The 17116-nt window shown below is 39.8% G+C and overlaps 1 protein-coding gene across 1 annotated transcript in view; it reads right to left on the bottom strand.

The window, feature by feature from the left end:
* The window catches only part of LOC141214132 (uroplakin-3b-like), a 55253-nt gene that overhangs the window by 25906 nt on the left and 12231 nt on the right, over positions 1–17116 (bottom strand). The window contains exon 2 of the mRNA XM_073665396.1: positions 2906–3046. Coding sequence (XP_073521497.1) covers positions 2906–3046 — 141 coding nt within the window. The remainder of the gene's footprint in view (positions 1–2905; positions 3047–17116) is intronic.

Below are 17116 nucleotides of genomic sequence, written 5' to 3'. Positions count from 1 at the left end.
TCCTGGCTGTAACACAGCCATTACCTGCCGGGTATGGGGCGGACTCACTTCACATTGCGGGTGTACTGATGAGTGCTTAGAATGCCGCGTTCCCCAGCTGTCACATTGTTAATGCAGCATTTAACAGTTTAACAATCGCTGGCGGCGGTTTGCACCACCCATGGTTGTTAGAGGCAGGTCTTGACTGTAAAACACAGGCATTACCTGCCGAGTAGGGGGCGAGCTCACTCCATGAGCTTGCTCCATACTTGCGCTGTACATGCACAGCGGATGTCATGAAGAGGTTAATTAAAAAGTCCCTGCCATTACCTCACTACTCGAACTGCTTTATTTATTTATTTTTTACTACTTCCTCTTTGATGACACTTCTTTTGAGAATCCCAGTGCAGGCTGGGTATTTCAAACGAGCTGTCATCAGAGGGCAGAGGCTGCAGTCACTTAGCTGGTTGTCCATTCTGAGTATGCTCAGTAGATATGCACAGTAACAGTGCACTCACTCACCGGCTCTGATGAGAAGTGACTAGTGGGCAAGAGAGTGGACTGTCAGTGCGCATTGTAAGAAGATTACCTTTCATGCAGGAAAAGCACGTCGGGTATTCCAACAATGCTACCCTGCCGGTTTGTTACCTTTGATCAGAGTCGGCGAGGGAGCGCACTGTCAATATTGCACAGTGACAATAATCTTCTGAGCATATGTCAGAATTGACAACCGGCGCATGCTTAGTAGAGCAGGGATTAGCCCAGCACCTGAAACGGACGTCACTGATGATGCTTCGCTACAGGGAGAAGGCAGAGGCTGCGTCAGTGACTGCAGCCTATGCCCCCTCATGACAATTCGTTTGACTATCCCAACATGCACTGGGATTCTCAAACAAACCAACATCATAGAGGAAGTAGTAAAAAAAAAAACAGCAGTTAGAGTAGTGAGATTGTGACATTAATAAGATAAACATTTAGGAATGAAATGCATTTTAGTTCTGGACCATCCCTTTAATGCAAAGTGGATTCAAAACATGAAAAATTTATTTTTTTGAACTAAAATGTTAATTTGTCTTCAAATTTTTACATTTTCACAAAGTGAAATTAGAGAAAATGCAAAAAAAAATGTTAAGCAATTCCTACTGAAAACGGATGTGTATAGTATGATATGTGATCAGAATCTACTGTTTACTTTTGGAGCGTAATTTTGGCTGGAATAGATTGTGGACATCATGCTGCACTTTCAGAGCCCCCAAAGTGTCACTTGTGGGAGGAGGGGGTATTAGCAGACCCTTTTCCCTGCACAAGTGACACTTTTGTAAATGAAACCCCTCAAGGGATTCTTCTAGGAGTGAAGTGACCTTTTTAGACCCACGTTCATCTAAAAATGGTACCAAAGAAAAAAAGTCCTCAAATAGCGTAATAAAAAGTTATGGCTCGCAGAAAGTGATAACTTGTTAGTGTAACTGCTGTCTCTGCAAAGCGCAGCAGACAAGGTCACTGACTACTGTGCTCTGTACATTGAAGTTGAACGTGGAAAGCGCAGTAGCTAGTGACAAAGTCATCTCATCTGCTGCGCTTTGCAGAGGCATTCAAACATCTGTGATTGCATGGAATGGCCCACAGATTTCCTGACCCAAACTTTACAGCCTCATAGACATATATGAAGCCGCCAAATTCAGGTCGGGAGACCCACGGCCATTCTGTACATTATGGTCCGTACACAGACTGTGATACTTGGACACCTGAATAAGACTTTACAATGACAAAGCAGAACTCAGTGTTCAGTGTTGAGAGCACAGCAGCCATGATGATTTGACTGCTGAGCTCTGAACGCTGTAGCAGTAACAGCAGGTTAGGCACCAGGGCAGTAGTTTTGAGAACATATCAGACAGCCTGGCATTTAACTAGTAATTGCAAGCTAACAACCTGTACTCACTGCTGGAAGAAGTTACCGTCCTGGTGCCTGACCTGCTGTGACCACTATTTACAGTCCATGCATGAAGGCTGTGGTAGTAACTTTCAACAGTGAGAACAGGTCAGTAGCCTGGCATCAGTAGTACAATGGCAGACTGCCCAAACTGTTCTCACCGCCTCTGCCCTGGTGCCCAGTCCTGCTGTCACTACTCACCACTGAACACTGTAAGTAGTAGAAAGTGGTGACAGAAGGAAATTATGGCTCACTGCTTAGTGTTGGGCTGCAACAAAATGGCATCTGGCTCTCCCACAGCTGTGAACTTGGCATGTCAGGGGGTGTGCACACTTCAGAGCTGATGCTGCCACAACATAGGAGATAGGGTCAGAGAGACTGACCCAACTCTTCTATGGGCTTTATAAAAATACAAGTTTATATAATCATTGATTTAAAAACGTGATACATTCCTTTTAAGTATGCAGTACCCTTTTTTTATTTATTTTTTATTAAAAGTATTATTTTTATGTAAGTGTGGTAAAACTTAATAGTAGTAAAAAGTTTCACATCAGCATATTCATAACGACCAGCAGAATAAAGATAACGTTATACTATGTATCTTGCATGGTGAAAGGAACAAAATTAGTAATTTATAAATATGCCTGGGCTGTCTTTTTTGTTACCCAAGCTCCAGAAAGATTAAAACAAATAAATTAAACAGAGAACGGTACATGGTCCCTAAAATGGTCATATTGCAATATACAACATATGCATCAAAAATCAGCCCTAATGCAACTTTAATGAAAAAATAAAACATTTTAGCTTTTGAAATGGAATGATGAAAAGCTGAAAAGAAACAAAACTGAAGGCCAAAATAGGCCTGGTCCTTAAGGGGGTTAAGAAAATTCTATTGTGTATACTATTAGACTTATATGACGCTTACAATTTAATATTAAAATAATGTACTGTATGTTGGTTTATTAATTATATATAGAAACAAAATACTGTACATACATTGATTCAGCGCAATTACCACCCACACGTTAATGTTGGTGAAATCATTAAAAATGCAGTTTGGTTGATCCAGCACAAAGCTTGTATCCGATAGGTTGCCAATGAAGTTTTGTGAAATGTTTGGAATGTATTCTGATACACCTGCAAAATAAAAATATGCTCAATAATTTTGCATTATCATGACTTTGCAATTTAATGGTAAATGGAATTTGGAAATTATGATCTATACAAATCTGGTGTGTTTTAAAGGCTGTGCACACCTTTTTTTTACTGTTCATTTGTTTTGTAAACTCAGAATTAAGCAACTTTCTAAATTTTCTTCACAAAACATTTTCTACCACTTTGCTGTTGCACAGTGTCTGTAAATCCTTTATATAGCTGCCTGCATTTACAAAAATGTTACAAGTCTATCAGAGTGCCTGCTCCTGGTTCTGATGGCTCTCTCTGCTATTGTATATTGTACAGATCTCAACAGCATGGAGAGAAGAGAAAACAGACTACAGAAAAGGAGAAAAGCACATGAAGAGAAAAAAATGAAGGATAAAAGCTGTGCTGATATAACAGATATATAAGAGAGCAGCACATTGGCTACATACCGACCTTACATTCAGCCTGTGTGACTAGGAGGGACATAACTACAAAAGAAAGATCTGAAACTTGAATTGAGCTGCAAAATGTAAATCATGGTGTTGTGAAAAGAAATGAAGAGATAAATATTGCAGATGGCAACTTACTGATGTTTTATTAATTAAAGGTAACCATTTATCATTTTTTTCATGCCAAAACTGTTCATAAGCTTTAGGCTAGATTTTCACAATAAGTTTTTGGTGATTTTTTGATTCTGAGTATTTTTGCTGTGCAAAGAATGCAGCATCTTACATTTATATAATACTTTATACTTTATATTCATAGAAATCTCATGCCCACTCTGCTTTTTTTATGCAGTGTAAACTCACCTGTAGAGTGTGTTTGAAATCCGCAACGTGTCAATTTCTCTTGTGGGTACACTGAGTATTATGTGCAGATTTTCCCATAGAATTGCATTAGATGTGGAAATTTACAGGTGAAAAACACATGTAAACCACACATAACTGTATCAATAAAGTTTTGTCAAAGCCAAATGCCAGAAAATAGAAAAAAACAAAACAGCCTAATTTAAAACATGTTAAACTAAAACGATATAAAAAGTACAGCGTGAAAAACGTGATAAAAATGCATGTATAAAAATGTACTCACAAGCACAATTAAAAAAGCGCAAGTAATGAGCTGTGCGGAGGCTGCATTTTAAGTGCGAAGGAGTCAGATAAGTGCATAGTTAAAAGCAATATCATTGTTTGTGATAACTGTGTAACTGGTGTAATTGTTGGGGAATTATCTCTGTTTATGTAGGTGGGTTATAGCTTGTCTAAAGAAAAAAAAAAGGTAGCCTGTGATTGGTCCATGTGACCATGTGTATGTTCTAGCAGTTTCACGTGTGGTGTGCTGCCTGGAGGACTATAAGTGCAGAGATTCTTAACGAGGCTGCAGAGCGGTGCCGAGGCTGCATTTTATGTGCGGAGGAGGCAGATAAGTGCATAGTTAAACGCAATATTATAGTTTAACACAAGAGCATAGTTTGGTGTTTTCTTTAGTAGCTTTCCATTGTTTTTTCTGCTTTTATCTGTATTGTTTATCCCCATTTAGTATGTGCTCTATGGACAATGCTACCAGGTATGCTTCTTGTGGGATGTATGCATGCGTTGAACTGTCTGCGCTCGATGTCAGCGAGTTACATGTTTGGAAGCCCAGGTACTTTGCAAACCTGGAGAGGAGTTTTATAGCTCACTGAGCTGGCGATGGCTGGGGCCAGTGATATGGAGAAGGGTGGAGGTGGGGAAGGTCAGGACCAAGAAGTACGTAGCTGGGTAAATGTTACAAAAAGAGGTAGGGGGGAAAGTTCCAGGGAGCCCAGTCCTGATCTGACATATCTTAATTAATATGTCTGTTTGGCTGTTGTTAGAATTGCAAGCTCAGGACTGGGATCACTACAGCAGGACATTGCTCCTAGCAACCAAGAAGATGACTGCTGTAGGTAGGAGGGAAATAGGCGTACAGCAAAGGCAAGACAGATGTTGGTGGTAGGAGACTCTATAAATAGGCGGACTATTAGGGTCATCTGCCACCGAGACCGTGAATGCCGAACAGTGTTTTGTCTGCCAGGTGCTCAGGTTGAACATATTGCGGATCTGATAGATTGCTGGGTTGGGCTGGAAAAAACCCAGCAGTCATGGTACACATTGGCACCAATGATAAAGTTAGAGAGAGGTGGAAGGTCCTTAAAAATTATTACAGGGAACTAGGAAAGAAGCTGAAGGCCAGGACCTCCAAGGTGGTGTTTTCAAAAATACTGACGGTGCCACAAGCATCACTAGAAAGACATTAGGGAGCTTAGATACATAAATAAGTGCTAAGAAATTTGGGTCAGGAAGGAAAGCTTTGGGTTCATGGAGAATTGGGCCGACTTCTCTGCCGGCTTACAGGCTGTACGGTAGGGACGGGCTGCACCTCAATGGGGAGGGTGCAGCTGTGCTTGGAGAAAAAATGGTTAGACAAATGAGGAGCTTTTAAACTAGGATCTGGAGGGAGGGAGGGTAGTTGTGCCAATAAGGGGATAGATAGAGTAGACTGAGAGAGTGAGATAACAGGGGTTAATGAGGATTTAGGCTGGCTGGGATATGCAGGGAAAGTAGGAAGCTGAGTAGGAGTAACAAATGTGCTAAATGTCTGTTGGCAAATGCAAGAAGCCTCGCAAACATAATGAATAAGCTGGAGACTCCTATGACGATCACAGAATACGATGTGGTGAGCATTACGGAAATCTGGCTGGATAAAAGCCATGACTGGGTGACAAACGTAGAGGGTTACACTACATTTAGAAAGGACAGGAAAGACAAAAAAGGTGGAGGGGTGTGTATTTTCATAAAATCAAACTTAAAACCTGTGCTCAATAACTACATTGGGGGAGCTTCGACAATGTAGAGTCAGTATGGGTAAATGTACATGGGGATGGCAACAATGGAAAGCTGCTAATTGGAGTTTGCTACAAGCCACCTAATCTAGCTGAACAGGTAGAGGATGAAATGCTGCAACAAATTAAAAAGGCAGCAAATAATAATAGGATTCTTAATATGGAGGATTTTAACTATCCAGATATTCAATGGGACATAGAATCTTCTGGTTCTGCTAAATACTGCAAGTTCTTATCCACAGTTCAGGACAATTACCTCTCTCAGCTGGTAGATCAACCAACCAGGGGAGATAATCTGCTGGCTCTGGTTCTGTCAATAGACAAGATACAATTTCAGATCTACGGGTCAGGGAGCATTTGGGAAGCAGTGACCATAATATGGTAAGTTTAAGTGTAATTTTCAATCAAACATTTAAAAGGGGAAAGGCAAAAACCTGGAACTTTAGGAAAGCTGTTTTCAACAAATTAAGGGAATAGCTTAATTGTGTTGTGGGATCATGTCATTGTAACTGGGGATATAAATGGGGCATATTTAAGGAAATACTACTAAAATCTTGTAGAAAACTTATACTCTCTGGTAATAAAATGTCAAGGAATAAAAAGAAACCATTATGGATAAATAAGACAGTGCAAAGTTTAATAAGACAAAATCAAAGGGCATTCAAAATCTTGAAGGCTGAGAATCTAGAAATAGCATTTCAGGAGTATAAAGATCTAAATAAGAAATGTAAAAAAGAAATCAAGCTAGCAAAGTTATCTACAGAGAAACAAATCGCCAGCGACATTAAAATAAATCCCCCAAAATTTTATAAATACATCAATGCCAAAAAGAAAAAAACAGAAGGTATCGGCCCCTTAAAAGACGATAATAAAAAGATAATTATAGAGGACAAAAAAAGGCCGAGATATTAAACAGGCACTTTTCATCCATGTTCACCAATGAACTGTCTGTTCCAGGGACCAAGACAAAAGTCAAAGTTCATCATCTGATACAACTAGTTTAGCACAAAAAGAAGTATGCCTGTGTCTGAGCAAATTAAACATTGACAAATCCCCAGAGCCCAGATGGCATTCATCCACGGATACTGAGGGAATTGAGCTCAGTAATTGACAGACCGCTGTATCTCATATTCTTAGACTCTCTTGTAACAGGGGTGGTGCCACAGGATTGGAGGATGGCTGATGTGGTACCGATATTTAAGAAGGTGGATCCAGGTAACTACCATCCGGTAAATCTGACATCAGTAGTGTGGAAAGTTTTTGAGGGCAGCATAAGAGATGACTTGCAGAGTTATATAGCAGAGAATAATATAATAAATGATAATCAGCACGGATTCATGAAGGATAAGTCGTGTCTAATCAACATGTTGGGTTTCTATGAGGAGGTAAGTGAAAATCTGGATGTTGGTAATGCGACTGATGTGATTTATCTGGACTTTGCAAAGGCATTTGATACTGTACCACATAACAGCCTTATACTGAAGCTACAGAAGCAAGGACTTGGGAGAACTATTTGTAGATGGGTATGGAATTGGCTAAATGATAAAAAACAAAGAGTCGTCATAAATGGTACGTTCTCTGAATGGGATATAGTCAGCAGTGGGGTGCCGCAGGGATCTGTGCTAGGAACGATTCTTTTTAACCTCTTTATTAGTTACCTAGTGGATGGGATTGAGAGTAAAGTGTCAGTCTTTGCTGACGACACCAAACTATGTTGGATTAAAATTTGATCTTGACATTACAATAGAATCATAGAATCATAGAATGGTAGAGTTGGAAGGGACCTCCTGGGTCATCTGGTCCAACCCCCTGCTCAACGCAGGATTCACTAAATCATCTCAGACAGATGTCTGTCCAGCCTCTGTTTGAAGACGTCCATTGAAGGGGAACTCACCGCCTCTCGTGGCAGCCTGTTCCACTCATTAATCACCCTAACTGTCAAAAAGTTTTTTCTAATATCTAATCTGTGTCTCCTCCCATTTAGTTTCATCCCATTGCTTCTAGTCTTTCCTTGTGCAAATGAGAATAAAGATGATCCTTCTACAATGTGACAGCCCTTGACATATTTGTAGACAGCTATTAAGTCTCCTCTCAGTCTTCTTTTTTGCAAGCTAAACATTCCCAAATCCTGCAACCGTTCCTCATAGGACATGGTTTGCAAAACGATCTGGATAAGATGTCTGAATGGGAAAACACTTGGCCAATGAGATTTAAGGTAGATAAATGTAGAGTAATTCACCTAGGACGGAGTAATACAATTGCTGCATATACATTAAATGGGAGTATACTTAGGACTACAGAACACGAGAACGACCTGAGTATTCTGGTTAGAAGTAAGTTGAGCAGCAGTACTCAATGTCAAGCAGCTGCCACAAAAGCAAACAAGATTTTAGGATTCATAAAACAGAGATAAAACTCTGCCATCCCAACGTACTGTTACCCCTTTATAAATCACTGGTGAGGCCACTTCTAGAATATGGGATCCAGTTTTGGGCTCCACATTGTAAAAAGGATCTTCAGAAGTTAGAGTCAGTTCAAAGGTGGGCAACTAGATTATTACAAAGGATGGAAGGTCTCACATATGATGAGAGGTTGAAAAAGTTGGGCTTGTTTAGCTTAGAAAAAAAGACGCCTCAGAGGAGATCTTATTTACATATATAAATATATAAATTAATTCACTATGTCATAAATATGTATGCACAAAACACCTCCAAATAATACTAGTAGGATAACACTTCCAGAGACAATGCCTTTACACGAAGGTACTGACAGTAATATGATTAAAAAATTGATTTTATTAATATTTCAAAATAAAAACGAAGTTAAAAATCAAGCATATAGGTATCACTACTTGTAGAAAACAGACATATCATGTCTACGATTAAATATCTCAAGGAATCTCTAAGAATCACCACAAATTCAATATTATTATAGCATATACAGGTGCATCTCACAAAATTAGAATATCATCAAAAAGTTAATTTATTTCAGTTCTTCAATACAAAAAGTGAAACTCATATATTAGAGTCATTACAAACAGAGTGATCTATTTCAAGTGTTTATTTCTGTTATGTTGGCTAATTTATGGCTAAATTATTCTAATTTAGTGAGATACACCTGTATATAGAAATCAAATTCATAAAGTGCATAATGCCTAAATTGATTTGTTAATTTCCATATACAGCGTTATATAGCTCATAGTATCAAGATTTAGTAGTGATATATGGTGGAAAAGTATATTTGTTGTTAAGAAGGGTCTCTTATAGTCATAGTACTATAATGAGATATTGATAGAAAGGTATAAGGTGCGAGTGCTTATATAGGACTACAGGAAAGACCCTCCGTTTAGAGTAACTTGATATAATTCATATAAAAATCCACAAAATGCATACAAGAGACATGGGCAAGTCAATCAGAAGGTTTAGTAATATAACTTGTGCCTGGGCTCTCTAAACGGATAGTCTTTCCAATTGGGCCATAGTGGCTAGAGAATTGAATTATAGCAACCAGTGGCAGGCAGCTGATGCCGAGGCATTTATAGAGAGGGATGCCACAAGGAGGACCTCAAGGCACATCATTACTATTATTTATCTTGCATCACCTACAATTATTGCAAATTATCTGGTACCAGACCTTTATAACACCTTAACTAGGATGGGTGATTTTCCTTTTATGATCACACAGATGGCACACCCTCAAGACCAACTCTGCTTTTTGCATATGCCCATTAAGACGTATAAGACCTTTAATTCTCTACCTTTAGTTATTGATTACGTTTAATAAGTAGAAGTAAGAAGCTTGTTTTCCATATTATGTTTATCGATTAGGCTGGAATCACACATGAAGTTTTTGATTAAACCAAACACATGGAATTAGATGTGAAGCTTGCATGGTTTGCAGCTCACAGACAGAACCAGAAAGAAAAAGTAACATGTAACCCAAACTGCGAGTCCATCATCATGGAACCATTCATTAAGCAGTCTTGTTTATTGGTGTGTAATATAAACATCCAAAAACATTATTTCCAATGGCAGAAAATAGGCAAAAATCTAGACAAACAATTTAAAGACACATGAAACATGTGCATACTGGACCAAATCCCAGACTCCAATCCCAAGCTGATGCTCAAGACTAGAGATATAACACACATGAATGGGTTATTAGTGAAGATACACATCAGGTCCTCATACCTGCATAAATGGGGGATGGGTTATTGTTGAAGATACACATCAGGTCCTCATACCCACATAAATGGGGGATGGGTTATTGGTGGAGATACACATTGAGTCCTCATACCTGCATAAATGGGGGATGGGTTATTGGTGAAGATACACATTGGGTCCTCATACCTGCATAAATGGGGGATGGGTTATTGGTGGAGATACACATTGGGTCCTCATACCTGCATAAATGGGGGATGGGTTATTGTTGAAGATACACATCAGGTCCTCATACCCACATAAATGGGGGATGGGTTATTGGTGGAGATACACATTGAGTCCTCATACCTGCATAAATGGGGAATGGGTTATTGGTGAAGATACACATTGGGTCCTCATACCTGCATAAATGGGGGATGGGTTATTGGTGAAGATACACATTGGGTCCTCATACCTGCATAAATGGGGGATGGGTTATTGGTGGAGATACACATTGGGTCCTCATAACCCCATAAATGGGGAATGGGTTGTTGATGGAGATATACATCAGGTCTTCATATCCACATATAGTGATCTTCATGAGCCCATTACCATCTTGGTGATTATGCACATGATATCTTAATGGCTAACACTGCTCACTGTTTTTTTGTGATACTGCATTGTTTTGTATTTCCTGTTTGTACATTTTTTTATTTGCATTGCACCGTATATTTTTACTTATTCATATTGTATTAGGGACTGTGTATATTGTTCTGTTCTAATTTGGTTCTTATATATAGAATATTGGGCTCTTATGATTGATATGTTATTCATGTGTGTTATTCCCTTTGAGCCTCATTTTAGGGTTTGGGCCTTGGTTATTATAAGTGTGTTTAAATAGTTTGGCTAGATACAAGTGCTTCTCACTAAATTAGAATATCATCAAAAAGTTCATTTATTTCAAATTCTTCAATACAAAAAGTGAAACTCATATATTATATAGAGTCGTTACAAACAGAGTGATCTATTTGAAGTGTTTATTTCAGTTAATGTTGATGATTATGGCTTACAGCCAATGAAAACACAAAGGTCATTATCTCAGTAAATTAGAATACTTTATAACAACAGCTTGAAAAATGTTTTTAAAATCCGAAATGTTGGCCTATTGAAATGTATGTGCAGTAAATGCACTCACTACTTGGTTGGGGCTCCTTTTGCATCAATTACTGCATCAATCTGGCATGGCATAGAGACGATCAGCCTGTGGCACTGCTGAGGTGTTATGGAAGCCCAGGTTGCTTTGATAGCAGCCTTCAGCTTGTCTGCATTGTTGAGTCTGGTGTCTCTCATCTTCCTCTTGACAATACCCCATAGATTCTCTATGGGGTTAAGGTCAGGCGAGTTTGCTAGCCAATCAAGCACAGTGATACTGTTGTTTTTAAACCAGGTATTGGTACTTTTGGCAGTGTGGACAGGTGCCAAGTCCTGCTGGAGAATGAAATTTCCATCTCCAAAAAGCTTGTCGGCAGAGGGAAGCATGAAGTGCTCTAAAATTTCCTGGTAGACGCCTGCGCTGGCTTTGGTCTTGATAAAACACAGTGGACCTACACCAGCAGATGACATAGCACCCCAAACCATCACTGATTGTGGAAATTTCACACTAGACCTCAAGCAGCTTGGATTGTGTGCCTCTCCACTCTTCCTCCAGACTCTGGGACCTTGCTTTCCAAATGAAATGCAAAATTTACTTTCATCTGAAAACAACACCTTGGACCACTGAGCAACAGTCCAGGTCTTTTTCTCCTTGGCCCAGGTAAGACGCTTCTGGAGTTGTCTATTGGTCATGAGTGGCTTGACACAAGGAAGATGACACTTGTAGCCCATGTCCTGGATATGTCCGTGTGTGGTGGCTCTTGAAGCAATGACTCCAGCAGCAGTCCACTCCTTGTGAATCTCCCCCAAATTTTTAATGGCTTTTTCTTAACATACGACACATGGATGATAAAGAAAGATACAGCAAACACAAACCAATGAAAACTGGACAAGAGCACAAATTAAAAAAAGGAAATAGCAAAACTCATACACGTGTGATTCACTGCTCTGATCTTGTATTAATTATCTTTGAGCTTGCTTCCGATGAGATGGTGCATGTATGGCAGTAGGAAAGACAGATTCATTTACAGATCTAGCAAGTAACATGTATACAGATGGCATTTACCCTTTTTAAATTTTGAGCGGCGTCACCTATGATTTTTGTACAGCCTGGCCACTCCTCATACAAAATAAATGAGTATCCTACACAAATGGTTTTTTTTTTAAGAACAGCTACCTTTATAAAACTACTTTTGCCTTCTCTCTTGCATGGTAATCTGGCATTTGACCTACAATTGTACAGTTTGTATGTAGGCGCATTTCTGGTGCAAAAATAGAATATGGCGCCTGACAGACTGATAAAGTCACTGGATGGTCATAAGGATGTAAGTTATTTATCCTCTTCTTAACATTGTATGTAATGGTAGCCCATGTGTTATGCTGGCTCAGGAACTGAGCTTACATCCTGCCTGGCAGATGCTGGATGTTTAAAGATGTGCTGGTACTCCAAGTATCAGGCGGCTCAGGAACTGAGCTTACATCCTACCTGACTGATGCTGGGAGTGTAAGAATATTCTCATACCTCATGTATCATGCTGGCTCAGAAACTGAGCTTGCATCCTACCTGGCTGATGCTGGATTCGTAAGAATGTACTGGTACTACAAGTATCAGACGGCGCAAGAACTGAGCTTGCATCCTACCTGGCTTATGCTGGATGTGTAAGGATGTACTGGTACTCCATGTGTCATGCTGGCTCAGGAACTGAGCTTACATACTTCCCGGCTGACGCTGGATGTGTAATATACAGCTCTGGCAAAAATTAAGTGACCATTGCAAAATTTTCATTTTCTCTGATTTTTCTCTTTATAGGTATATTTTTGAGTAAAATGTATATTGTTGTTTTATTCTATAAACTACTGACAACATGTATCCGAAATTCAAAGCTAAAAATTTTGTATTTATTTGCCACAAATGAGAAATCATCAAAATAATAAAAAGAAGCAGTGCTTTCAGACCTCAAATAATGCAAAGAAAACAAGTTCTTATTCATTTAAACAACAACAATACTCATGTTTTAACTCAGAAAGAGTTCAGAAATCAATATTTGGTGGAATAACCATGATTTTTAATCACAGCTTTCATGCGTCTTGACATGCTTTCCACCAGTCTTTCACACTGCTTTTGGGTGACCTTATGCCACTCCTGGCACAAAAATTTAAGCAGTTCTTCTTTGTTTGATGGCTTGTGACTATCCATCTTCCTCTTGATTACATTCCAGAGGTTTTCAATGGGGTTCAGGTCTGGAGATTGGGCTGGCCATGACAGGGTCTTGATGTTGTGCTCCTTCATCCACACATTGATTGACCTAGCTGTGTGGCATGGGGCATTGTCCTGCTGGAAAAAAACAGTCCTCAGAGTTGGGGAACATTGCCTGAGCTGAAGGGAGCAAGTGTTTTCCAAGGATAACCTTGTATGCGGCTTGATTCATACGTCCTTCGCAAAGATTAACCTGCCCAATTCCAGCCTTGCTGAAGCATCCCTAGATCATCACCGATCCTCCACCAAATTTTACAGTGGGTGCAAGACACTGTGGCTTGTATGCCTCTCCAGGTCTCCGTCTAACCATTAGATGACCAGGGGTTGGGCAAAGCTGAAAATTAGACTCATCAGAGAAGATTACCTTACTCCAGTCCTCTATGGTCCAACCCTTATGGTCTTTGGCAAACTTCAGCCTGGTTCTCCTTTGCTTCTCATTGATGAAAGGCTTTTCTTCTAGCTTTACATGACTTGAGACCTGCCTCTAGGAGCCTGTTACAAACTGTTCTTGCCGTGCACTTCACCCCAGCTGCAATTTGCCATTCCTTTGTAGGACACTTGATGTCATCCTGCGGTTGCTGAGTGACATTCGAATAAGATGACTGTCATCCCGGTCAGTGGAGAGTCACTTTTGCCCTCTGCTGGTCTGTAGCTTTGTTGCCCCCAATGTCTGCTGCTTGACCTTGTTGTAATGGACTGCCGTTTTAGAAGTTTTAAGGATGGAGGCAACATGATGCTCACTGTATCCCTCTGCTAGTAAAGCCAGAATTGAGCCCTTCTTTTCCTCACTCAAGACTTTTCTTTTCAACTCCTTTGGCATGGTTAAAAGTTATTTTTTTCATTCAAATTACTTTTGGGCTATTCCTAGCACTTGTTTTGCCATCCAGCTTGTCCTATTGCAAGAGGATTGTGAAGACCACAGCAGTGTTTTTTATACTTTCCCTCATTACATAAGATTTGGTTCAGGTGATCACCTAATCAGAAGCACATTAAGTAGAATGAGGTGTAGTTTGGTTGGAATTCAACTGACACTGGAATGGAATGGCTGTCAGACATGTAGAGATGGGGATTTTTAGAAAACTGTGCAGTGGTCTCTTAATTTTTGCCAGAGCTGTATCTGCCTTTAACAGCAGTGAGTGGTGCTGTTAACCCCTTAAATGCATCTGTCAATCTGACAGCGGCATTTAAATTGTGAGTTCTGGGGTTGCTTCATTCCAAAATATAAAAATTTGAATCACCCCACCTTTTCCCCCACTAAAAATAAAGAAATATGAAAAATAAATAAACAGATTTGCTATCACTGTGCCCATGAAAGTCTAATATGTCAAAATCTTAAATTAATTAACCCCTTCGGCAAAAGCTATAAAGAAAAAAGAAATTGAAATGTCAAAATTTTCTTCTTTGGGTTTCAGCAACTCTGTAAAAAATACAATAAAAAGTGCTCAAAACATCGGCTGTACCAAAAAAATTGTATCATTAAAAACATCAGCTCTTGTGACAAAAAATAAGCTCTCACACAGCTCCATCAATGTAAAAATGAAAATGTTAGGGGTTTCGAAAATGGGGACCAAATATGTTCTTACAAATTTGCAAATTTTTTTTCACCACTTACATAGAAAAACCTCTAGGAATTGTTAGTGTACTGACCTGTAGAATTATTTTGCTATGTCATTTTTCTGCTCAATGAACACAGTAAAAACAAGCCTTAAAAAGAAATGGCGGAATTGGCATTTGTTTTTTTTCCCACTGTAATTGGAATTTTTTTCCCAGTTTTTCAGTACTTTGCAAGGTAAAATGAATGGATTCATTTAAATCTACAACTCATATGGCTATGTTTGCGGAAAAATAAAAAATTTACGCAGGAGCAAAAAAAATTAAGTTTATGGCCATGGCCCCACGATCAATATTTGGTCAGTATTCGGTCAGTATTTTTTCTCAGGAGTGGGAGCCAAAACTAGGAGTGGAAGATAAATGCAGAATTGGTGACTTGTTTCTATTATACCTTTTGTCTGATTGTTCCTCACCTGGTTTTTGCTCCCGCTCCTGAGAAAAAATACTGACTGAATACTGACCAAATACTGAAAGTGGGGCCGTGGCCTGAAAGTGAATAACACCAGGTCAGAAAGGGGTGAAAGAAACAACAAGAAAAAACTGAGTTTAGCACTGTTATTCTCTAGAAATGTGAATGCGTTTTTGTCCCAATTGCTTAGAAAGCAGTGGACTACATATGTATGCCATATTTTTTTATTAAGAGATTTAGCGATTGTAATGCAGCTGGTGCTTGGCATTACTGTAATGATCCAGTGTGGGTGTTTTGGTTGAACATGTACCTCCCCCTCAGCTGACTGGTCACATGACTGTGACATCACACAGGTCCTTTTGCACACAACAGGTTTGAACACATGACTGTGACATCAGCTAAGGTCCTGTCTGTGTATGTGTGTGTGTGTGTGTGTGTGCTACAGGATATATAAACCCTGGTAGTTTGAAACAGGGGGAGCTAGAGAGAGGCCTAGTGTGGCCTAGCGTGTGAGGCCTAGTGAGGCCGAGAGTGAAGCCAGGCAGCCTGAAAGGTCAAGCCTGGATCCTGTGCGTGGATGCCAGTGGCCTTTGAGGGAGAGCTGGCTTGGAAGGCAAGAATCCTGAAAGGCGCAGGCTGGATGTTGTGAGTGTGAAAGACATACCAGTAGCCTTAGAGGGAGCGACGGCTAGAGACCCCCATCTTGGAAGCTGCAAAGCCACAGTGGTGGCAAACAAATGGACTGAAGCAGCTAAAAGGTAATACTCTTTGTTATATGGACATTTTCATGGACATTGCTAATTTATTACCTTGCGGAAAGCTGTAACTGGAGCCAAGTGGGCCAGTCTGCCACTTGAGGCTCGTGGACATTATGTGTGTGAACAGCGGTTTATGATAATAATAAACGGCTGCATTGTGAAATACCGGAAGGACATTGCACGTGTGCTTAATTTACCCGGTACAGCGAGTATCCCCCATTATGATGACTAGCGCTGCCTTACACAATATAGTAGAAAAAAGGGGGGAAAATTATTGTGTGTATATTAAACCCTTTAAAAATTGATCACTTTATTAGAAAGTACTGGTATTTTAAAATACACCACGTACCCAGTGCACAAACATTAGTCAAATGCTGCTATCTGATTGTAGAATCAACCTATGTAGCAGCAGTCAAATACTTATGCCTATATATGGGCCATATCATTACTAAAAGCAGTAAAAGCACTAATCACACAGTACTTGTGTCCAAAAAAACACCACACTCTATTTGCTGGAGAAAAACAATATAACTCAATATGAATATAAACATGCAATCCAGCAAAAAAGGAGTCCAGATATATCCTTAATTCCTTATATTTTGACAAAAATAACAGACACAATGCAATTCAAATACATCCTAAGGGCTCTTTCACACGTCAGTATCTCCGGTATATGTGGTGACAGTTCCCCTGCCGGCGCTGTGATTCCCAGGCACCAGTACTTGTGATCCTGATGCGGCACACGGTTGCCACAAGTGTGACATATTCGGACACACAGACACACGAGACACAGATATCTCCGGTACCGTTTTTTCCGGACATACGGACGTTTGAAACCGGCCTTATTCATGATCTGGCATAAAATGTATGGTCCAAGT

This window comes from Phyllobates terribilis, unplaced genomic scaffold (assembly GCF_046119375.1).
Source record: "Phyllobates terribilis strain yellow unplaced genomic scaffold, ASM4611937v1 Scaffold_2__4_contigs__length_985480577, whole genome shotgun sequence".
Classification (NCBI taxonomy): domain Eukaryota; kingdom Metazoa; phylum Chordata; class Amphibia; order Anura; family Dendrobatidae; genus Phyllobates; species Phyllobates terribilis.
The sequence above is the reverse complement of the archived record's forward strand: the minus strand, read 5'-3'. Positions and strand labels throughout refer to the sequence as shown.